Genomic DNA, 24,656 nt, shown 5'->3' with positions numbered 1-24,656 from the left:
CCAGAGGGCACAGCTACCTTGGGCACAGGCTCCCACTGCAGCTGCCAGCAGGAATGGCTGAAGTGGCGCTTGTGCCAGCACAGTTCTGCTGCTGAGACCCCACCTCACAGAAATGAGGACAGACCCCTCTGAGCCAGCCCTCCCTCTGTCAACATTCCCAAAATGGGCTGGGGTACACCAGCAGGGGCAGGGCCACAGTCAGCCAGTGAAACACACAGCAAACAGTCCTCAGCTCCCTGGCATGACCCCTCCAGCTGCTGAGCCAGGAGCCAGGGCCCTTAGTCACTGCAGCCACCTGGCCTGTGCCTGGTCTCGCAGCACAACAGCCTGGCCTCAGCACCAGCACCTGGCTTGTCCTTGCCACTGGCTGGTAGTGGGGATTGTGGCTCCAGATATCCCCTTCATCTCATCAGAGGCTGCTGGATTTAATCCTCTGCACTTTGGGATAAGTGAGGGTCCCATCCAGAAAGCAATTTGTGTTTCTCAGAGCAGGCAGTCAGAACATTTCCCATTAAAATGTAAATTTAACCATGTTTCTGGCATCTCTTTTCCTTCCTTAAGGTAAGAAGAATATGAACTTGTATTATTTTTTCCATCAATGATATCTTCCCCTCTGTTTTGTTTTAAGGAAAAAAGCTGCCTGATATACACCTTTAGCAAATTAAATTTGAATTGAGTCTGACAGCACAACAGGGATCGAGATTACAGGGAGATGTCCTGCCCTAATTGGAGTCATTGCCAAGAAGTTATTTGCAGAGTTAACCACGGAGTGCACAAGTAGAGCAAACGTGGTCTCTGCACTGAGTGCTCATTCCACCAGCATTCCCAACTGGCTGCAGGACCAGCCTGGTCCCAACACAAGCAGCACCTTGATGGTGTCTCTCAGGAACATCCTGGATGCTGAGTTTAGTTTCACTGCAATCCCAGCCATCCTCAGCCATGGCTGAGCCCCACTGACCGCTCCCTCTGCCAGCTCTGGGGCTCCCACGTCAGCCAGGTGTGGTGGTTCCTGCCCTGCCAGCAATCCCTGTCCCACCACTGATCCCTGTCCCATCTCTGTCCCTGCTCCACCACAGATCCCTGACCCTCCATCCATCCCTGCCCCACCTCCATCCGTGCCCCACCACAGATCCCTGTCCCATCTCCGTCTCTGCCCCATCACAGATCCCTGTCCCACCACTGATCCCTGTCCTACCTCCATCCCTGTCCCATCTCCATCCCTGTCCCTTCTCCATCCCTGCCCCATCACAGATCCCTGTCCCATCTCTGTCCCTGCCCCATCACAGATCCCTGTCCCACCACTGATCCCTGTTCCATCTCTGTCCCTGTCCCACCACTGTCCCTGACCCTCCATCCATCCCTGTCCCACCACAGATCCCTGTCCCATCTCTGTCCCTGCCCCAGCACTCCTCTCACCACAGCTGCAGGCACACAGCAGAGGACAACAGCTGTCTGGTAACCAGCAGAGGATTTTGGCCAAACATGCTCCGAATAATGAAACCGTCTCCCTCACTGCAGGTTTTAATAAAACCCCTAATCCCTGTGAACTCACCATTTCTTTCGCTTTCAGACACCTGGAGGCAGGGAGGGCTCTCTCCATACCTGGGGCAGCCTGTCAGCGTTTGAAGGGTGTTTAGAGGATACAACTGGATACAAGGAGCAAAACCTGAAAATTTCCCTCTGCCCACATTGGGCAGGTCATTGCCACAAGCTTGGGAGCTCCTTGTTCCACAGAAATCTCATCCAATCAAGCTGTGGCTGATGACAACTTGCACCTGACAGAGCTGCAGCCAGGCCACTCCCGGCCCCTGTGGGCAGAGTTAATGTGGAGCCTCACCCCAGAGCCCAGGGAGAGTGGACTTATCAATAAAAATTAATGGTTTCATTGCAAGGGGGGTCTGATCCAGTGCCTTCCCTGTCCTGGGGACCAAAGTGCTCCTTCCCAGGGCCATACATGGCTTTCCTACAGGACTGGCTCTGGGATCCAGCACATCTTGGGCTGCAATGGAATGCTCTGGCCCACAGCAGCAAGTGAATCAGCAGTCTCAGCCAGCATTAATTATGCAGAGAATCGTTTGCTGATAAGAAAAAAAAACAAACCAGAAAAGTTCTAATTTAATCAAAATTAATAGTTAATTTAACAATTCCACAGTGAAAAGCCCTTGACCTCTGGACTTTTCCTCCCTGCAGGCAGGGACTGCTCCTGGCTCCTGCAGTGGTAACACCCCATGGCACCCCAGCACTTCCCCACCTCAGAGCCTCCTCCCCAGGGACTCCCTGCAGCCATCCCCGGGGTCTCAACACCAGGGTGGATAAGCCACAGCATTCTGAAAAAGGGAAAACATGGACAAGAGGTGGATGAACACAGACCATGTTACTTGTAAGCCCCTGAAAAATTCCAGCACAAATAAATATATTTTTAAGGAACTGGGAAGAAGAGCAGACAGACAGAAAATCCTCCAGAAAAGGGAGCTGAGAGCAAATCTGACAAATGTACCTGGGGTGACCTGGAAGAGGGAATGCTGTCTGAGGAAACAGATTCTCTAGATGACCTCAAGGTCCCTTCTGTCTATATCATCTACACTTCTACAGACTAATTCCTTAAATGAGTATCCTGTGAAAAACCCTCACTCTGAGCTCCCAGCATCTGGCAGGGCAGGCTGGGCTTCATCTGGAAGCATCTCCCCAATGTGCACTACCTTGTACTCAAGGCATTACAAGAAAATAAATCAGAAGAAGATTAAGAGAAATATTGTTTGAAAGACTTAATGAGCTGCAAATTGCAATTTTGTGTTTCCAGTTTAATTAGCCTGAGTCTGGTTTTCATTGTGTCAGGAAGCAGAACCAGGGCAGTAGCAGCAGCATCACAGATCTCTGGTTGCAGTGATGGAGGAAAACTTCTCCCTGCTTAGGGCTCTCAGATGCCTCAGCCAGCAGCATTCTCAACAGCTCCAACATGGCTGGAAAGGGTCAGACACCAAGCAGCTTCACCTCCAAAACCAACCCTGACCCAGGCAGCCTGGCCTGGTGTTGCTCAGTTGAACCATTGCTCCACAAGTTTGAGCTGGCTCTGCTGGTGAGGTTCTACAGATGCATTTTTGTTTGCAGGGCAAATGCTGATTAAAATGCAAACCACGCATCTCCTGCTCTGACAGCTCATGCCAAAGTGGTTTCCACAAGGGCTGCAAACACAAGGGTCACCCTGGTCTGTGAGTAGGTTTATGAAGGTGTTTATGGAGCAGCAGCATCACAGATCTCTGGTTGCAGTGATGGAGGAAAATCTCTCCCAGCTCAGGGACTCTTTATAACAAATAATAATTATATAAATAAATAAATAAATATATTATAAGGAATAATAATTTTATAAATATTTAGATAATAAATTTAAAATCATAATTAGAACATCTGGCTCCCATATTTCCAGGGGCACCTCCCCAGCAGAAGCTGTGTCTGATCCCCCTGTCCCAGCTGGGCTGGGGGTGTATTTTCACAATGTCCCAGCAGACAGGTCACCGTGTCCTGGTGGCTCCCTGCAGGTCCCATCCCTGCTCACAGGACTCTGCAGTCACTCGGTGGAGCAGCAGGGTCCCGCCTTGGGAGGCACCAAGGACACCTGAACAAGCAACAAATCCCAGCTTTGCTCCGTGCTGCATTCCAGAGGCGCTGACAGCGCCCTGACACTGATACACAGCCCCGTCACCTCAGCTGGTGCCAAGCATATCATGCTGACAGCACAGTGCCCCACAGCCAGCCAGGAGCCAGAGGAACAGGGAATTTATAGAGCCTGCAGTCTCTGCACTACCCTTGCACCCCTGCCTGATACACGGCTCATCCTCTTGGTGCTGGTGGTACAAATCTGTCACTTGCAGGGACACTGAATGCTGCCAGAAGGGAATGAGCCATGAGCAGAGGCACCAGCTGAGATGGTGACACATTTCTCAAGTTTTCTGCCCACCTGGGCTGTTCACAAACGCCACTCCAGGTTGTGGCCAAGATGAGACTCTGGGCACTCCAGAGCCAGCCCCGTTCAGGCAAGGCAGCTCCTCCTTAGGGCTGTGCCTCACCTGGGGGAGCATCACTTCCCCACACAGCTGTAGGAAAGGAGCCCTCACCAGCTCCACCTGCATGTTTCAGAGGCCCCAAGGGAAGGAGGAGGAAGAGGTGCTGCAGCAGAGCTCCCACAACCAGGAAAGCAGCTCCTGGAGGCCCCTCAGGGGCACAGCTCAATCGGTGACCATGGCTCAGCTGCTCCACTGGTTCAGGGCACAGCCACGTGCCTCTGCCAGCACAGGGCAGGGCCACAGCTGCACCTGGTGCACCATGGTGCAAGATCAGCTTGTCTGAGCAGGGAAATACATCACTGGGAAAACAGGAAACGTTTGGGAAGTGGATGGCAGGTGTGAGTGACGGATGAGCACTGGAGAAGCCCAGCAAGGATCAATGAATAGCTGATGAGCTGAGGAGAGAGGCAGGGGCTGCTCACTGTGCAAATCCAGCAGGGAAATTGCTCCCTGTACTGGGAGGTTACAGTGAGGCCCCAAACAGCCCTGACACCCACAGGTATGGGGCACCAGTTCTGGCTCTGGTGTGAGCTGGGGGATGAGGAGAATCACATAAATATTGTTTGAAAGACTTAATCAGCTGCAAATTGCAATTTTGTGTTTCCAGCTTAATTAGCCTGAGTCTGGTTTTCATTGTATCGGGAAGCAGAACCAGGGCAGTAGCAGCAGCATCAATACAAATTAATGGTTTCATTGCAAGGGGACCCCCAGTGCCCCACTCTGCCCCCTCGAATACAGCAGAGCCTCTGCTCAGAGCTGTTCCTGCCAGCACTGGGGACAGGCAGGCAGGACAAGGGGTCCTGTGCAGGCAAAGGGAAGGGACCCCTCTGATTTCCCTCAGCCCCTCCATCCCCCAGGATACCTGACTGAGAAAGGCAAGAGCAGAGATCACACACCCACTCTGCAAATGACAGTAACTCATCCAGCCTGGTGCTTTGGGAATTTTATAGCAGCAGCTCCAGGCAGGCAATGACTCTGGGGTCAGCTGTGTGTCCAGTGCAATCCATCAGCAGTGCCTGAGACAGCTGCTTGTGAGCAGTAACAACAGAAAACAGCTCCCTGGCCCTCAAGACATTGGGAAAAACCCTGCCAGTGCAGGCTGAATTCTACATTTGAATGAAGGAAGATCATCACACCAAGAGCTTATTTCAATCTCTGCATTAGGAGGAAGCAGGTTGCTCTGAGCAGCTCTAGCCTGGGTTATCTGAATACTGAATTTTCAGAAGCAAGGGCTCTTTCAGCTCAGTAGGAGGCTTTGATCACATTTAGAACAAAGAGCAGCCAGAGAGCAGCACAGCTGTAAAACCCTCAAAGCCCCTCTACTCCATGTCTGCTTTCCTTCCAGTGCAGATGGCACAGGATGACCACCCAGAAGTGTGTGGGGCACACCAGGCCTTCCCCACACCATCCTGACAACAGTTTAACTTTCATAATCACAAAGCCTGATCAGGGTAACAGAACAGACATTTGGGAACAGTACAGCAGCACAGAGAGGTCAGAAAGGGTTTTCCAGTCTTTCTTTTTTAAATATTTTTTTATTTACCTTGACATAACCCATCGACCTTATTAAACAAGGCCATGATCACCCACTCCTGAGTGCACAGGCACACAGTGCCCAGCTCCAACAGCTCCCAGTCCCAAGCATTAGGAAAGTTCTGGTACCAAGCCATACTTTTCCTTCAGGATTTCAACTGTGGGCGTTAGTGCACTGCAGGGAGAAACAGAGCCATCAGAACAAAGAGTTTGGAGCATTAAAACAGTGTTTTCTGGGGAAGAGCAATCAGTGAGACACAGGATTGCACTTAGAGCCAAGGAGAGCATGAACTCCAGACACTAAAGCTTCACACAGAAGCTGTGAGAAAGGGGAATCTGAGAGCTCCTGAGGATTTCTGTGAGTGCTCATAATTAGGTTAACATTAATGGGAAGGTGGAAGTGCTGTGGGAAGCGAAGCAGAGCAAAACAAAGCAAAGTAATACATGAGCCACCCCTACCCAAAAGCTTTGTTTCATTTAAAGCAAAGGAAAAGCCCCAGCTATACTCACCAGCCAGGCCGGATGATGGAGAATTTCCCTGACACAGATAAGTCAACCACAGTTGATCCCAAGCGACACTCTGGGCTCTGGATGTCTCCTATGGGACCTCCATCAATGACCAAGGACAAGTGAGGCCACAAATCCTGGAATTCCTGCAAGAGAGCTGTTGGTAACAGTCCTGACAGCTGTTTGTGAGCATCATTTAAATAAAGTAAAAATATATCAGCAGAGCAGCCCCTGGTTTACTGCTAAAGCTGAGCTCAACTGAGAGAGCCTGAGGCTCTGCCAAAGTGACATCCCTGAGGGATGGAAGAACCTCACCAGCACGGTCAGGGTGCTGCCCTGGGAGCTGATGTTGGCGCTTGTCAAAGCCAGCGGTCCCGAGCAGGCACGAGCCAGGTCCCTCATGAAGGGGTGGTTTGGAATGCGAACACCAACCAGCTGCAGGGAAGGAAACACACAGGAATTGGTTTTAATCTTGTGTTGTCTAAAGCTCTGAAATAGCTGTCAGATCTACATCTGCTGAACCAGTGATAACACAAGACTTGAGTCAGGCCCTAACACTGGTTTGTGCCATGTCCAGGTCAGTCACAGGGAGCAGGACAACACAGGGACCACTTCTGGGGACAGGTAAGGACAAATGTTACAGCAGCCCCTGCCCTCGAAACCCTGAGATCAATCCTGTAGCCATGACCTACCGATGTGAACGGATTCAAGTCTTTATTCAGCTCTTCTGAACGCTCCAAGACCAGGGTCACCGGTCCCGGGAGCAAGTCCCGCAGCAGCTCGTCGGGAACATTGACGTGGCAGTACCTGCAGGGTCGGACACAGCTGGATCAGGGGGTGCACACGGTGTCGCCGGGGCAACGGGACCTCGGGCAGCTCCGGCATGGCCCGCACGGCCCTTCCGTGGGGCTCCGCGTCCGCCGGGGAAGGAGCCGCTCCCGACGGCATCCGCGCGCACCTGTAGAGCCGCTCCACATCCCCGAGGCAGATGGCGAGCGGCTTGGCGCCGTTTCGCCCCTTCAGGCTGTAGATGCTGCGCACGGCGGCCGAGTCCTGGGCCAGGCAGGCCACGCCGTACACCGTGTCCGTGGGCACCGCCACCAGCCCGCCCGCTTGCAGAGCGCCGGCCGCGGCCGCCACCGCCTCCCTCCAGCCTGCGCCACACCAGGTGTCAGCGGGGCGGCCCGGCTCCTGTCGCCACCGGCCGGGGCCTCCAACCTCCGGTGCGGCCCAGCCCAGCTCGACCGGGGCGCTCCCGCCGCCGGCCCAGCCTCCCCCCTCCGCTGGCTCCCCGCGCGCACATCGAGGGCCGGGCCGGGCCCCGCTGCCGGGCGGCAGCAGCACCAGGCGGCCGCGGCCCAGCCCCGGGCCCGGGCCCGCCGCACCCTCCGCCGCCCGCGCCAGCGCCAGCACCCGCGCCGCCCGCGCCATGCGGTGCCACTTCCGGCGCGGGGGGGTGACACAACAGCGGGGCCCGGGCCGCCGACGCCGTTGCCATGGCGACCGGGGGCGCGCAGGAGCCGCGCGTGGGCCGGACGGAGCCGGCGAGAGAGCGGCGGGTGCGGAGAGGGCACGGGGGAACGGGAGGGTCCAGGGACATCGGGGCTCCGGGGGTGCCCCCGGTGCCGGCTGTGACCGCTGTCCCCGCCGTCTCCCCACAGGTTCCGGAGGACCCGCGGGGGCTGCGGGAGCTGCTGGAGCTCCGGCAGCGGCAGCTGCGGTCCCGCATCGCCGCCTGTGAGGAGCTGAAGGCGGCGATGGTCGCGCTGCGGGCGGCGCTGAGCCCCGGCCCGGCGGGCGGCGCGGGGCCCTGAGGAGCCCCGGGGGAGGGGATCGAAGCCGCGGATCGGAGCGAGGGGTTTGGGGCTCCGGGGGAACACGGGGAGCGGGACCCGCCGGGCTCCCCCGCCGTGGCCTTGGAGCTCGCTCGGTCTCGCCGCGCTCGTGCCTTATCGCATTAAATTAACTTCATAATAAAGCCAGACGCGCTCGGACTGTATCTCCCCAGCCCCCGTGTGTTCCCCGGCTGCTCTGCGATGGGCGCTGGAGAGGCTGCACAGGCACGACCCCGGGGCCGAGAGCAGCACCCGGGCAGCAGCAGCTGCCGCCGGGGATGGAGCTCTGCCATGCGAGATCCCCCAGCTCTGCCTTCCAACTCTCACCCGCACCTCAGGCACCAGAGTGGCCAAGTTGGGCCAGTGCTGGGACAAGGAGAAGGGTGAAAAGGCAAACGCTGCCTTTCAGGTTGGAATTCCTCTTCCTAAGGAGATTGTGAGCATCCTGCCCTCTCCTCTCCCACAGAACACTCTCAGGAAAAACTATTATAACACAATGTTTAAATAAGCATTTAATTAGGATTCCATTAGTATTAATATTGCTTTCAATTCCAAAAAGGTAAATTTCCACTTCTTTGCAGATATTTCAAAGTACAATATTAACTTCATACAAAATGAGCAATTAAGCAAACACCATTATTTCACATTCTTCAAAAAATACAAATTCATATTTACTCTTTTGGGTTTTGGAGATGCTCTTCCTTTGGAAGTACTGTACCTGTAACTAACATCTTCACATTGCTCAATGTAAGCACATTTGTTCCCATGTTTTAGAGTTAAATAAATTCCTTTATTACCGTACACACATTCTTGAGAAACTGGGGTTTAGTTCAGCTGTCTCCAAAGCCCCAGGCAGTGCATCCCCCAGCCCCAACAGCTCAGCTGGAGCTGCCCCCAGTGTGGAGCCAGGCTGGGGTTTGGGCTGGGTGAGGCAAAACAGAGCAGGGTCAGCCCGAGCAGCGGGAGGACAAGAGTCACAAACCAGGAACACCAGCGACTGCAACTACAGCACTGCAAACACACCCTCCAGTCTGCTGGAAAAGGTCATGTGAAAAAAATCTTTTTTTTAAGAAAAAGTAGAAACTGCATTTATTTGAGAAAGTGTACACTGCATAACGAACCAAATTTTGGCCAGCTTGCACACCACTGCAGCATGGTGTGGGGTTTCACCTAGTCCCAAAAACACACACTTAGACTATGTACACTACTACATAAATATCCAGTTTAATTTGCATTTCTCAGTGCAGACACAGAATCCAACTTCTAGAACATGTGATAGGTATCAAGACAAGACACAAAAAAGTTAAAAGTTCAGCCCTGTCCATGAGAATCCACTACAGGTAACATTTATAAAAACTTGACATTGCTTCCAAAATATGTTACGGAAAAAAATAGTATACAATTAAAAACTCTGCAGTCAGAAATTCATAGGGTTTATTAAAGACGTGCTCTTCTTTTTTGCCTTACAGTCCAAACTGACTCCAACAGCTCTGCCCAGCTAGCTCAGCTAACTCCTGCCAAGAACTTTTCACCCAAAGATCTCAAATCATTTCACAGCCAACACCCCGTCCTCGTTCCGCGGGGAGGATCTGAGGCAGCGCGAGGTTCTGTGCCTTGCCCAGTGTCTCCCGGCCAGCGGTGGAAGCGAGGACATGACACCAGAGCTCGCCTGCTCTGTCCCACTGACCCGGCTGCCTCACCTCAGGAACAACCCAGCAACAGCTGTTCATCTCCAGTCCCCTCCAAGGACAGCTACCCTGGGCTCAGCTGCCCCTGCAGCTCCATGCCAAGCCTGGCTCCAGCTCGGAGCCCAGCCTATCTCAGAGTAGGAGTGCTGTAAACAGTTCACAGCGTTGATGCAGATCAAGGACAACCTTGTGGATGGCTACAGCCATGCCACCCCCAAGAAATAAGGCAGTAACAGGACATCAGAAACCATCTTGAAGACAAATTTCAAAGGTGCAACATGCCTGTTTGAAAGCAGCTTGTCACTTGTGTTCCCACGTGGGTGACAGGATGAGGACAGGGGAAGAAGGACACACATCAAGGGACACAGCAGGTCCAACAGGAGCGACAAGCAGCCCCCAGAAAGCAAGAGAGAAAAGGCTGCTGAAGCACAGTGCTCTCAGAGGGTTATTTGCATAGATTGGACGTTTGCTAATGATGCATAATTTGTCTGGGGCACAGGGGAAGGGCAGCACAGCACCCACCACACTTGTTCTGTCAGACAGACACACACGGACCACACGGGACAAGGATCTTTAGCTACAGGTATTGCACGAAGTTAAGTGCTCATCTTTGCACACCCCTGTTAACTTTCACTCAGAGCAAAAATAAACTTTGTGAAAGTATATACAAAAGAAATTGCAGCAATTGGGTTAAAGATAAAATAACCTAAAGTGCATTTTAGATACCAGTATGAGGTTCTGCGAACTTGTCTTCCTGGGCACACGAAGCATTACACAAGTGTCCAATTCGTACTTTATTCCATTTAATTCAGTACCAGCATTCAATCAGTGCTGATTTTCCACCCCACCCCCCCAACCCCCACCTACAAGCACAAAAAGCAATTTCTCCAACCTTTAGCTGCATGCCAAGTCTGCTCACTTGGCTCCTTGCTTGGTGACCAAAGCTACCAAAGTCAGTAACTTGACCCCCTCTACATATTTAAGCTTCTGCACCCATCTAGAAACTATGAATGACCAAGGAAACCCCCACTATCACAAAACAGGAGACCTAGAGCAGTGCAGTTTTGCTCTGTGACAATTAAAGGGGTTCATGCAGGCTTTGTAGAGGCAGGCACGCTGTTCCCAGAAGCTCCAGTACATCAACCCTATTCTGGGAATCCAATGTCTCATCTATTAGGGCAGAAACTCTCCCTTTTATTAACCATGTAATAGTGAATATACTAAATGCTGGGGCAGAAAAGGAGAGGACAGGAAAAATCTCTGGTCTTGCAGAATCTCAGGGCTTTGCTGCACCTGCCCTTGGATCTCCTCCCACCCCAGCATGGCACAGACTGCCCTGGAGCACAGTCTGATCACACAGTACTGGGGATGATGCAAATGTGAAAACATCTCAGATACACGCAGCACAAACACTCTGGAAAGCAGATGGACAGCAAACAACAAAAGCACACACCTGTAAAACGCAGTGGATGCACAGCTCCTGTGCTCACAGAATCACATGCTCCTGCCTCACTACAAGCTCTTAACCACTTCCACCTGAATTGCAGCCTGCCCAATGCACATATAAGAGGGCAATGGCAAACACAATGCACCAAAGAATCAGCAGGACATAGTGCTTTTCCTGGAACACAACAAAAAAACCCAGTAGCTGTGAAGAGAAACAGCAGAGATTGACCCTGGGCACTGCTGCCCATCACTGCAGCTCCACATTGAGCTTCCCAGTTCAGAGACTTTGGTAGTTTCTTCTACTCATTTCAGTCACAGAAGAGTTTCTGAAGATGCTGTCTGGTCCAACCAGAAGCATGTTTTAGGTTGACTAAGTCATAAGTAATAAAAGTAAAAAAAATCCTCCCTGAAGGCTGCAAAGGCTCAGAAGCAGTTGCTAAATGGCCCAGCTGTCACAGTGCAGGCCACATCTGGGACCCCTGTCCCTCATCAGAGGTAACCCCCACAACTCCAGGGGAATCTTCACATTCCTGCATCAGCAGTCTCCCACAGAGGCACACATCCACACCCACTCACCCTCAAACACCACAGCTGCACTTGGCCAAAGGAAATGCCTGAGGCCACAGTGAGAGGCACCAGAGGCACCCCCAGGCAGCACTCACCCCCTTCCCCAAGTGGAGCTCTGTGCAGAGTAGCTGGCAGGAGACTCCTCTGCAAGAACAGTCCCAACCAGGCAGGCTTGGGAATGTTTTTTGTGTTCAAAGCAGTTCTTGCTTCCATGCAACCCAACTGCAGCACAAAATGAAGCTGTAGGAGAAAAGCACAGGGGCCACCACCTCGCTGCCCTCCAAGGATTGCCATTACAGGAACAAAACAAGAAATGCTTTGTTAACCCCTTTTATGGATGCCAAACCTTGTTGCTACAGGACTCGTAGCCCCACTGCAACAGTCCTGCCACACCCCCAGAGGAAACACCAGCAGCATGATGTGTGATGCCCTGGAGCTTATCCCTGCAACTGCCAACACCGAGCTCTGCGCCCTGGTGCAGGCACACAGCGCACCCCAGGCACACCCGTCTGTCCTCACGGTAACAGCGCTTTCCCTTCTCACCTCACCAGAAACAAGCTGTCCAGGAGGGGAAGGCCAGCTCCCTTCAGTCCCTTTCCACCCAAGCTGGGCAGTGCATTCCCAGGGGAACAGCACGAGAGGCTGCTGAAGGCAGTCCCAGCGTGGGTCAGGCCACACTGGGCATGTCACAGGAGGGTTGAACACCTGCTGATCACCAGGCAGCATTCACAGGGTTCTCCCCTCCCTGGAGGTACAGAGAGCAGCTCTGATCAAACACAAAGAGTGAAAGATCTCTATCCACTACAGTTTGCATTCCTAAATTGAGTGCAGGGACACTCCCCACTAATTGGCTTACAGTCATTATCTTTGTATCTCACTAATGACAACACTGTAAACTGAATAAAGACTATTTAATATTCTTTCTTTTAACACAAGAAGACTGACAGCCAAAGCCAGAAAGATGAATTAAAACTATAAAATTACATATTTTAAAATAATGCAGCATAAATAAACCATTTAGAATGAGACTGCATTTATTGCAACATTACAGGCTTTTTGGTGGAAGGGGGGGTTTGGATTTGATTTACCCTGAGTAGGTTAGAATATAGACTCTCAGTTTGATATGAAAAACTATTCTGTTGTGTAACATCTTTTAGTCAAGAAAACAGCCCCGTGCACAAAAAGCTGGCATTGCAGTAGGCTGGAGGCAGAGTCAGGCAGAAATTATATAGCTCACTGGAAAAAAAAAGAAGCATGTATGGACAACTGAAGAACAGACTCACTGAACTGAAACTGAATTTATGTTGAATCTTTCTCAAAATTTTCTTAAGGGTTGTTCTTCACAAAAGATGAGAGTAACCAGCAAAGGCACCATGCTCCTGATTCAACTGCCCCAGGGTTAGGATGATGATTTGTTGCTGAACAGAGCCTAAGAAATCAAAAGAGCAGCAGGCACCAACCTGAGCACACCTGGGACTCACTGTACCCTTCGGAAAGGCCAAGAAAACAGACTCAGGAGCCAGAGCCAGCAGCGGCTCCGACTGTGCTTCCATGTTGTGACACAGTGTCTGCAACACACTTGAGTCCTAGTGGAATTAAATGAACAGATCTCTTAGGGGCACAAGATACTTGTGCCCTGATGAAATAAACTTCCCCAAAGCTCCTGGAGACTTTAGTAAGAGCAAAACCAGGCACCAGCTCATCAGGTATGTGACAATCACATTAAATCACTGCAGATAAATCCTCTCCCCCAGCTATGCCATTTCCTCCCCCCACAGCCTCCTTTCCTGGGCTCCCCTTTAGTGCATGGTTAGTAGAGACAAGAGAGACAGGAGAAAATTAGAAACCCAAGAAGTTGTAACAAAGACCCACTTGCTGCCAGTACCTTAATCCCAAACCTAAGTGATGTGCAACTGGAGACAAAGTAACCCCCCTTTTCCTTTTAGAAATCTTTTTGCACATGAGTAACCTTAACTTCTGTGTTCACATATGACAAGCAAAAGTGACAGACAGTGCAGCCAAAACAGTTCATATATAACTTAGCTATTTCTTTTTTTTTTTACCTTTTCTTTTTTTTTAAGATAGAATCTCAAAGGTGGATGTACCTGGGACGTGACTAAGATGACATCCATGAAGCAGAAATAAGCCACAAAACTTCCAAAGAGGAAGGAATAGGAATCGATCCTTCAGTTTCTGCTTCTAAGGAGAAGGGTTTTACCCTCCAGGTGCAAAGGAAAATCTGGAACATCTTCACTTAGAGAAGTTGCTATTCATACCAATTTCTTCCTCACCCTGCAGTAGTGCTTCGATTGGAATTATATTAGATGGGGTTTCAGGGCTTTGGAGGGACAGGAAGTCCGATACATCCATGGCACTTAACGTTTCAGTCTGGGAGTCTGAAGAGTTAACTATCTGACTGCTCTGCCCACAAGAAGGAGGAGCAGAGGAGGAAGGAAAGGTCTTAGGCTGCAGCTGGGAAGCTGGCTGCTCCAAAGCTTTTGAATCCGGTGAGGAACATTCCTTCTTAACCGTGGAGGTGGCTTTGTCCTTGGCAGAGTCTCGGCAGGCACACTGGCACTGGCAGGCCTCCTCCTGCTTTATGATAATAACAGGAACGCTGAGACCAATCTGCTGAACGGGGTTTCCTGAAGATGAAACAAAGACAAAACACAATGGAACTACAAAATTTCACAGCAGGGAGAGAGAAATCAGCTTTGTTATAAGTTAGCTCAGTGTCACGCTTACCTGTGTTACCAGCTACTGGTAATGCAGTGGTAAAAAACACCTTTTCTACTTTAGGAACTTGTGGCTTTAAAGAAAAAAAAACAAGAAAAATGTGTTAATTGACTCAAATCAAATTTCTGTTGTTCAAATTCTAAACATCTATATACATATTCCAAAGAGACACACAGGAAAACTGGGCTCCAAGTCTTGTTTCAGTGGTCCTAAAGACTTGGCATAACATCCCCCCCATTATTTGCTGGCAAACTCAGCTTTAGGGTTTTGAGAATTTAATGACTGAATTCTTAAACACTGCTCTGTGTGTTCCCACTGCCTGTACCTGCAGCCACTCACTCATGTCCACCTACAGCTGAGAGCCCAAAGTGGCACCAATATTGTCAGAGAGAAAACTCCTGAAGTCTCAGCTATCCAGATTTAGTGGAAAACCACAAACACGCTCTTTTCAGAAAAACTCTTTTCATTGTCAATCAAAATTAGGCAGAGACAGAGATTACAAAATGCCTAAACACAACCTTTACAGAGTCTTTTGTGCTTCTATGCATTAAAAGTAATACATTAAGGCCCATGTATATCCTTAGGTCTGGTGGTGCCATGTCCTGGATAAACACAGTGATACCTGCTGTAAGAAGTCCACCACGAGGAGAAAGAGGAAAGCAAGACTTTTCTGAATCATGGGTTTTTCTGTGCTCTACTTATTTCTCTGTCTATTCTAGGGGCTGCATTGGTGACATGTATACACATTAACATGACAAGTATTATACAGTGCATCCTAGGGTTTATCTTACAGGTTTGACCCTCTCCCTTTTCAAAAGTAAAGGCTCTGGTAGGAATGGTTGAAGCTGTTCCAAAGCCCTGCTGGATGTACTGACCATTTGTTCTTGGCTTTGTGGGGAACCAGTGGCACCATTTAAGATCCATTGTAAGTTCTGCTCTCCCATGACAATACTGGACTGCAGAATGGCGGTGCTTGGAGAAGGAGTAATGGTTATAGTGGGGTTACTGGTCAAAACAGGGTTTGCACCAACAGGCACAGTCTGAACTACAGCTGGCAGGGGCTCAGTGGCACTCGGGGCTGTAGGGGCAGGAGCCCCAGCAACCACTGACAGTCCCTGTACCATGGGCTGCGGCGGAGGCTGGGTGCGCTGCAGGAAGTCTTGGTGACTGGCTGCAAACGGTGTGCTGTGAGGAACAGGCACTTCTGGGGATTGTAAAACAGTTGCAGGATTCCCAAACGCAGCTGGCTGTGAGCTGGGTGCTATGGAGGAGGGAGCAGAGGGTGCAGCCGAGGCTTGCAGCGCTGCCTGCGCGGGCTCAGGGAGGCCGAGCTGCAGGACCAGCGGGAGGGACAACGAGGCTGCGTCTCCTGCTGGGGGCGGGACCGCAGCGGCTGACTCTGAGTCACCGTTAAACCTTTCAATCAAGGACGCTGCTGAAAGAGAAACAGAAAAAGTATAAATACATCCCTCCTCGTTACATCTGAATGACATGCTTTTTTAATGAACTTATCAGCTAGCTGATGGATTTTTTCCAAGTAAAGCATCACCACGTTCCTAACTTCACACTAGTGCTCAGAAACAACCCTAGACAGTGCAATCTAAAAGTAGTTGCAAATTCAGGAAGTTAGTAACTTTGGGCCTACACTGAGCCTGATCAGGCTCATCAGCTCTCACTAATAAGCCTTTCATCAGCCAGGTTGTGCAGCAGCTTCAAGAGGGAACCTTGAAAACAGGATGACGTGAAGTGCTTGAGAGCTCCAGTGCCACAAGTGCAAGACATGTTCTGGGTCACCTCCCCTGTCACCGAGTGTCACACCATCTGTGTACACCATGCATCCCAACACAAGTGAATTTCAACACTGAAGTTCTTTTTGCTTCATAGAGTTATGCTGGGCATTAAGCTTCAGTCTGAAATGCTGAATTCAGTACATGCATGCAGAGCTGTCAAAAAGTTCTCTTTAACAGCAGTGCAGATACAACTGGTACCTGTCTGCCGGGAGTCATCCCGATTTGCAGTGTGGTCTGGGCTCTGAAACATAGACTCAAAGATGCTTGCTGGTGAGATTGTGCTGAGGTCCTGTCCCTGTGTCTGACAAATAGAAAACAAAGAGGAAGACATTACACAATGCAGTATCTCAGGTCTCCACAAATCCCATGTGCATGTCAGAAACATTCTGCCAATGAACCAGCCACTCTCAGGAAAGGCAACATATATAAATCTTACATGCTGTAAATTTACACCTAGGTTTTATTACCTGTAATCAAATTTACTAACATAATGAGCAAACCCCTACAAAAATAAGTAACTTCTTCAAAAGTAAAATATATTCCTCGGCACTTTGTTTAACCCTTATTTCTTGCAGTACTCCATCAGAAACAGACATTTATTGGCTGCTTGCAGAACCTTTTCTGGAGCAGAAAAAAACAGCTCCATTTAGATTGTATCCTGGATTATGCAATTCTAGTCACCCACACTGCTCAAGGAGCAGAATATACACAAGAGCTGCACCCTCCTCCCACACCACAGCACAAAGAACAACACTGTCTCCTCAGCATCTCATTTTCCTCTATGGAAAACCTAAGCTCAGTCAACACTTATCAAGAAGCAAGAATACTGTTATGGTAAAATCAGATGCAGAACTCCACACAGCACTAAACTAAACTAAGTACTGCACATTTTGGAGGACAAAATCAAAACTCAAATGAGAACGAGGCAATTCCAGGACAATAACTCACTTGATTAGAGTTCTCCCGCAATTCTGAATCTGTTGATATGAGGCTTAAATCACTCAGACAAAGTGAGTGACTTGTATCCTGTGAAAAAGAAAAACAATCTGAATTATATTAAAGTAATTATGTCAGAAATGTTTTAAATTACTTTTGAGAGTCCATACTCTGCTTATATGGGACCCAGGTCTCAGTTCTAAAATCAAAGGAGAAAGACTTTTAAGCAAAGGATATTTACCAGCTATTAAGGATTGTTAACATCTCTGTCAAAGTACTTCCAAAAAGTCATATAACCCAGAATTTTAAGTTAGCAGAGGAACAAATCAACTTTTAGAAAATAAAAAAATTAAACCAGTGAGTAGTTTTAGTTAGTCTCTCTTTTACTTGACATGTTTACTCCACAGTATTGATTCCAACTGAAGCACAGCTGGAAAGCAGCCTGATGGATACAACTGCCCACATGCACATGTGGCAAAGGCAGCACTTACAACTCCCTTTGAAAATTCCAGTCTTAAATGTCACACCTTAAGAACAAGCTGCAGACCAAATGATTTCTTCTCCAAGGTATGGTTTATACCCACCTAACACAAAAACATTAAGCAGAAGTGCTACTAACCTCAGACACATTGTTATTGGGAAGTGCATTATAGGTATGGCCCTTCTCATGACCTTTCATGTGACTCTTGAGACTGTACTGGGTACTGAAAGTCTTCTCACAACCATTACTGGGACAGAAGAAGGGTTTCTCCCCTAGAGGCATCACAGAACACATTTAACAGAAAAACATCCTATCAGACACACACTTATAAAGCATCTGGGAGAGCAGTATTTCATACAAACAAGATGTTTAATGCTCCTTTACACATTCAGTATTCCTGGGAGTCCTGCAGGTGAGTGCTTCCATTTCACCATGGGAACTGACACACAACACAGTATTTAATTGTTATGTATCATTACTGATACATTTGTGAAAACATATTAATAGAATTCAAGACCTGTCAAGCATAACTGGAAAATCTGAATTGGCCTGACTCAGGTGCAGGAGTTTGCATTTGGCTTTTTTAAACTCGTGAGGTTCACATGGGCACACTCCTCCAGCCTGCAAAGGTCTCTCTGGATGCCATCCCCTCCCTCACACATGTCACCTGAGACACTCAGCTCGGTGTCACTCCTATGTTATATGTAACTATTAATACATATTAGGATTCTGAGAGTTAGTATAAACTGAATAAGCTCAATTAAAGAAAATTTAAAAAAAAATAAAACACAGAACTTACCAGTATGTGTTCTAACGTGTGTTTTGAGGTGGTGGCTTGCAGCAAAAGCCTTCCCACAGCCATCATGCTCACACCTGAATGAGGCATCACAGGGGAGTCAGCATCAGCTCCCTTCAATGCATTAGCTACAGCCTTTGCTATAGTCCCAGGACTCTAAAAAGCAGGCCCAAATCTAAGCTCTGTCAGCAACCAGGTATCTCCCAGCACCAGCTGTACATGCTACACACATTATAGCAGGGCTCTGAGTAGGACTTAAAAATCCAAGCATGAAGGCAGTATTTGGGGGGGTCTCCTTCATGGAATACACATTGCATCCCCACAGAGAACAGCAACGTGTTTTAGAAGATGCTCATCATGGCATAGGTTTATGTTTAAAAAACTACCTTAACTATTCTTGTCTTTTAGGACAATCACTGCACCCACTGTTGAAGGCACCTGTGGGAGCTGGAGAACAAACATGCTCCAGTGCCAGCCTGCCACCTTCACTTATTTCTCAGGAGAACACCATTCCATTGAGAGCAGTAACAGCTGCTTTTTGGCACAGGTGTCTCATTGCCTGAGCAACAGAAGGCAGAAGTGCCATCCAGCTACTCACCGAAATGGCTTTTCTCCTGTGTGTGTTCGAATGTGCTTCCTCAGGTCACTGTGCGTTGTGAAGTATTTGCTGCAGCCTTCTGATTCACAGTTAAATGTTTTCCCTGTGTGAAGCCTTTGATGTGCTTTCAACCTAAAAAACATGTCAAAAAAAACCCTCTTAGGACTGGTAGGATAAGACAGCTCTGGCCTGAGGCAAGCAAGCCATTCTTTCAAATGTGCAGGACAGGATCAAAGGCTTAACATATCCTGAGCAGAAGGTAAAGAGCTCATGGAAGTGACTGCTATCAGTTCCAAAGTCATCCAACAAATCTGAGAGACGCTTGTGTTCATGCACCACCTCCAATGCTATTGGACTATTAAGAAGTCACCACAGTTCTGTAATCCTACCCTTTGGACAATATTGCGACATTTGAGAGGTTTATATTCATACCTGTACATGGAAGAAGCAGAACAACTGTATTCAAACACAAAGTAGATGCAACTTGCAGAGCATCAATTGCCATACCGACAAGAAAACTTGCCAGAGCCTTCCCATCTGTATTGTTGAATACCTTCTCACCTGTACACAGTGCTGAACCCCCTCTCACCTGTACACAGTGCTGAACCCCCTCTCACCTGTACACAGTGCTGAACCCCCTCTCACCTGTACACAGTGCTGAACCCCCTCTCACCTGTACAGTGTGTTGAATGCTTTCTCACAGCCCTGCACGTCGCACTCAAACGGTTTCTCCTTGGTGTGCACCCTGACGTGGATTTTGAGGCTGTAGGAGGTGAGGAAGGCCTTGCCACAGCCCTCCTGGTTGCAGACGAAGGTGTACTCCCCCCGGTGGGTTTTCTGGTGCGTGCGCAGGTTGCCAGCGGTGCTGTAGGTGCGGGGACAGCCCTCAAAGGTGCACTGGTAGCGCTTAACCTGAAGGACAAAACGCTGCATGCTTAATCATTTTTAATAATTTCTGGAATCCAGACATGGATGTAGTCCTTTGATGCAGACATCAAAGAAAATGCAATAGATTTTGATCCCAATGCCCCCACCAAAAATTTACTGCTGCTTAGTTCTCTGACAACAACATTTCTGCTGTGCTCTGTGAGGAAGGAGTGGCACATGGGAAAGCAGCTGGCCTTGCAGAACAGGAATCTAACAGAAGGAGGAAAAGGAAAAACATAATCCAAAATTTTCCTAGCTAAAAATCTGATAGAACAGTTGGAAAGAACACTGAGGAGCCATCAAATCTGTCCACCACCTGCAAGTGCAGCACCTGCATTTTGGTCTGATGCTTCCAGCAGAGACAGGGAGACAAAGGAAAATGCACTGTCACAATCTCAAACCCACTGCCCTGGGGGCTGAATTCCCATCAAATTCAGTTGGCACTGAGCTTGAGCAAAAGTTTTTACCATCTCCCATGGTCTAACCACCAGTCCATTACTTCACTTTATCCCAAAACAGTCTTCATTGAGCCTTGTTCTTTCCTTCTGTGGCTACTGGAACAGTCAGTGCCTGAAGGGAAATGGATCACATCAGGTCACAAGGACACCCAAATACAGGTGTCACAGATTTCTCAGTAAGCTATGGAGATCCCTAGGACAATTTCACATGGAACTACATTAGGTATCTTCCCCACTTCTGCAACAGGCACAAGGGATCGTTTAGAATCTTACAGTGAGCAAGTGGTAACACATAATGAAATATCATCCTCTCTTGTGAAGCAGAAGGAATACAGCCCCGATCTGCCTGAATAAAGTTATCTTCCAACATTAACTACCAGACTGATGGCTTTCATTTGACTGTTAAAGTTCAGAAACCTCAACACCTAAAGGTGACTGAGGAGACCAGGAGAGAACTTGGCAAGTCCCACCAGCTATAAATCACGTTCTCCATAACAAAAGAGAAAGTAGCTTCTTGATTACTTCCGACCTGTTTTGTAGGGGACAAAACTGCCAGCAAGACTCCTTTAAGAAAATTTTATAAAGCTGAGTGATCTTTTGTGTATCTCAATCCGTGGTCTCTTGTTCCCACAACAGGCTGGCATTCACCCTCACCTTACCTCAATAACACCTTTGTATTTGGAGAACGTTAAACCCTCCTGTGAGACATACAAGAGACCTTTACACAGAGCACAGAAATACCATAACTGCTGGGTTTGGCTGTGATAGAGTTCATTTTCTTCACTTGTATAGAGCATGTTTTGGATTTGTGCTCGACACACAGCTGATGGTATAGAGATGGATTGCTCTTAGTGCTTCTCATCCCACCCTGCCAGCTAGGGGCTGGGGGTACACAGGGAGTGGGGAGGGGATGCAGCCAGGACAGATCCAGGAATATCCCAGACCATGTGATGTCATGCTCAATATAGAAAGCTGTGGGAGGAGGAAGGGGAAAGATTTTGTGTTCCCCAGCCTCTGTGAAGCAGCTGGAGTCCAGCTTTCCTGGGCATGGCTGAGCTCTCACCTGCCAGGGGAAGCAAGGAATTCATCCCTTCACATTCTCAACTAGTCGCTCAGCATTCTCAGAGAATTTCAGAGAAGGAAACAGTAATTTCACTCTAAGCAATTTGCCCTTAGCTTACAGCTCACATCAGGCAGAAGTCACCACTAAATGCCCAAGAACTGCAGCATGGTAACAATGCAGTTAGGAAGTCTGGTTGTGCTGAGGCAGCCACAACACGGGAGCACAGAGCAGTAACACACCAACATCAGAACACAAATTTTATTACTTGAGGAGGGCACATCATCCTTCCTCGGGATCACCAGATCCAGTACAATTTGTGTATCAGTGCTGAAGTACATGCTCCCTGTTACAGTTTTAAGGCAGCTGGAAATGAACACTTTATAGAATATTCCCCACAGTACTTCCCATGGTACACAAGGGATTTGACACAGGCAGGAACTACCTGAAAATCAAGAGAGGATTCTGTTAAGCTTTCTAGGTGTTTTCATTTAGGTCTAGAAGAAAAAGGACAGTACTAATTACAGATTAAGCTGTTTGGTTCCCAGCTGTCACTGCCACTGTGTAAGGGAAGGTGGCAGCAGCAACATCAGTTCAATGGCCCGAACTCTGATAATGGTCTTGCAGAGCTCCCCCTCCCTCAAAGGCCAAATCTTTATTTCACAAAACCTTCAGAGCACACCACAGGCAGCAGCAATATCACCACCACGTTCTGAGCAAAATCAACCTTTCTGTGAAGCACCACAGTATTTAAATCGTTCACATTAGCACATTAACACACTGCACACTGCTTATACACACAAAACCATCGGAGATTGGATTGAAAGCTTCACAGAGACAGCAGCAAGAGCTCCAGGCTGCGACACCACCCAAGCACAACAGAAAACAAACAAGGCAGCAGAGGCCAAGCCCTGGACAGGCAGGACAGGGCCCAGGGACTTTGAGGCCAAAGGCTGTGGCTTTTGGCCAGGGACAGTGAGCAGCTGCCTCTACCAGGGGACACTGGAAGAGATGTGATCCAGCACTTACCTCAGAGACGGGAACTTGTTGTGAAATAGCCAATAGGGCCGAAGGAAGCAGAGCCTCACACCCTGGTTCAAAGTCTACAGTAACTGCTCTGTTTGCCTTTAACTCTTCCTGAGCTTGCCATATTCCCCCTAAATGGCTACATTTTCTGTGTCATCGCTGAACAGAAAACAACTGAATTTGAAATACAAAACTGTAATCATGTTTGTTCTTACCAACACAATTACAGTGAGAGATGTATAACAAAATAAAGAAAAGCCAAAGGCAACTGAAGTGTAAAACCCCCTTTTTACCTTCCTAAATGTCTAAGGCTGACCTGAAAATCTAAGACTTTAAAACAATTATCTCAAGTGTTAAAACTGTTGTGGGCATTTTTGAAGTACCAAAGAACAGAGCTGCTGATTTTCAGAGATGACCCAGATACCTGGGAGCTTTAGAGGTTTCCTTTCCTCACCTCCAGACAACTTATCAGACCTTTGAAACTGCAGGAAAAAAGGCCTTTCACACGTGCTCAGGGCTCAGTGCCACTGCTTTCACATTATGGTATCACTGCCCTCTGTTCTGGGAAATTAATTCCAGAAACATAAAATAAATTCATATAAAGCATTTGACTAGGAAATTCCACACTTTACAAGCTTTCTCTAAAATGCAAGAGTGAAAAAATGAAGTCAGTTTAATTGCACATGCAGCCATTGACCCTGTTTAGCTTCTACCCCCTGCTCTGGGAGCGGCTCAGGGCCCCATAAAGAGAAAGTGAAATACTTGAGCAGCTCCAGGCTGCAGCAGCTGCTAACTTGAGTAACTGACAGAAGGAGACTCAAACAGGCTCGCTGAACACACCTCAGTCCAGAAAGTTCCCCAGCTGCAGAGCTGAACCCCCCAGCCCCACTTCCCCGGCACTAAGCCATGATGGTGACAGCTCTGTGCTGATGGCCAGGACTCAGTGTCACAGCCAGGGCTGCCACTGCCACCTGGACTCTTCATCCCTCACATAACTCGGGCAGGCCAAAAAAAGGAGCGCTAAACTGCCCCTGAGCTGGTGTTCCAGTCAACTTCCCTCAGCTCTTGCACCCAAAAAGAAGAGTCCCAGGACAAGCCCTCCCCACTGTGCATCGAGATGGAATTCATTAGGGAAACAAAATTAAGAGTAAACTCCATTTTAACCATGCAGGCTGACTTGAGCTTTCAAAATACATCAGATGGCAGTTTGAAGCTTCCCTCTTCTTGTCACAGTCTCCCTGTGACACAGTAAAACTAGAAATAATTTAAAATTTGGCATCTCACATTTGGTACTCCAGCTCCCAGCAATGGCCTGGCTCTTAACTGTGACCTGAATGTGCTTTTCTTGAGAATGTGGCCAGTCCCAGAGTAACAGCTCAGGTCATTTCAGCTACTTCTGAACTCACAGAGTAATGACTAACCACAAGAAAACCTGAAGATCACTAAAATTACACACAACACTGACACAAACGTGTCAGTGCCACACCCTCCTGCCAACCAGTGTGACAAAGTGACTGGTTCCTAGGGCAGCAGCTGGTGTCACAGGGAAGAGGGATGGCCCTGGCAGCTCTGCTGGGTTCTCCCCAGATCACTGCAAAGCTGGGGGTGACAATGAGAGCAAATTTAGTGGAGGGCAATTCACTCCATTACACAAAACCCCTCAAAAACGAACAGAACTCCTGCCCCTCTCCTGAAAAACAGCCTTGGGAAAGCCCATTTTCAAAGCCTTTAAGGTGCACAAAACCCAGAATCACATTTAGCTACTCACTTCTTTACGCTTGGTTTCTGGGCACTCAGACTGCAAAGTGAGTGTTGCTCCTTCGATGTTTCTTGGCATGGGAGTTGAACCAGGATTTATTGTTAGATGAATCTGATCTGGAGAAATAATATGTTGCACATAACCCTGTGACATCCCTTCATGATCTGCTAATAAATGAAATCCTTCTTCGTGACCCTCGGGTAAAAAAGGCAAGTGATCACCACACTGTCCTTCATCCTCCTCATCTTCCAGCACACTGTGGTCCTGCTCTATGAGCACAGTTGTCCTGTCATACACCGTCCCGGACGAGGAGGACACCAGCCCATTTTTGTCAGCAAACTTCATCATATTTCCATCTTGGGCTAAGTCGTCTTCCTCCCCTTCATAGTAGATGGCGTTGTCCTCGGGACTGTTCTCGCCCATGGCTCCGCGCCTCTCACCGCGCTACCGGG

The 24,656-nt window shown here is 48.8% G+C and overlaps 2 protein-coding genes across 3 annotated transcripts; both read right to left on the bottom strand.

Moving 5' to 3' along the window:
* Positions 1-5,576: 5,576 nt before the first annotated feature.
* Positions 5,577-7,565, bottom strand: YRDC (yrdC N6-threonylcarbamoyltransferase domain containing; the record flags this gene model as incomplete). The annotated part of the gene is made up of 5 exons (XM_005529917.3): positions 5,577-5,769; positions 6,105-6,247; positions 6,417-6,536; positions 6,794-6,908; positions 7,060-7,565. Coding segments are annotated over 5 exons (948 nt in total), but the record flags the coding sequence as incomplete, so codon positions are not given.
* An 865-nt stretch (positions 7,566-8,430) lies between these two features.
* Positions 8,431-24,627, bottom strand: MTF1 (metal regulatory transcription factor 1). Of its 2 annotated transcripts, none has more exons than XM_088067310.1 (10): positions 24,214-24,627; positions 19,648-19,886; positions 18,975-19,106; positions 18,380-18,453; positions 17,719-17,852; positions 17,112-17,189; positions 16,362-16,464; positions 15,249-15,808; positions 14,383-14,446; positions 8,431-14,282 (listed from the first exon to the last, which is right to left on the bottom strand). In XM_088067310.1, exons 1-10 carry the CDS (start codon positions 24,625-24,627, stop codon positions 13,888-13,890), a joined length of 2,193 nt encoding a protein of 730 aa, XP_087923436.1. In that variant the 3' UTR covers positions 8,431-13,887. The 2 variants fall into 2 exon arrangements, with proteins under 2 accessions (XP_087923436.1, XP_087923437.1); XM_088067311.1 differs by having other exon boundaries at positions 15,249-15,805.
* Between the last annotated feature and the right edge of the window lie 29 nt (positions 24,628-24,656).

This window comes from Pseudopodoces humilis, chromosome 27, assembly GCF_049639895.1.
Source record: "Pseudopodoces humilis isolate 2021_Gansu_Grassland_sample_001 chromosome 27, ASM4963989v1, whole genome shotgun sequence".
Taxonomy (NCBI): Eukaryota; Metazoa; Chordata; class Aves; order Passeriformes; family Paridae; genus Pseudopodoces; species Pseudopodoces humilis.
Note: the sequence above shows the minus strand (reverse complement) of the source record. Positions and strands in the feature narration are given on the sequence as shown.

Bases quoted from the DNA above. Each gene is read 5' to 3' on its own strand.
- MTF1 (XM_088067310.1), bottom strand. From the start codon at position 24,627: ATGGGCGAGAACAGTCCCGAGGACAACGCCATCTACTATGAAGGGGAG. The intron at 17,853-18,379 runs GTAAGTTCTGTG...TGATGCCTCTAG, and splicing joins ACACGTTAGAACACATACTG to GGGAGAAACCCTTCTTCTGT. The intron at 15,809-16,361 runs GTACCAGTTGTA...TTTCTCTTTCAG, and splicing joins GGATGACTCCCGGCAGACAG to CAGCGTCCTTGATTGAAAGG.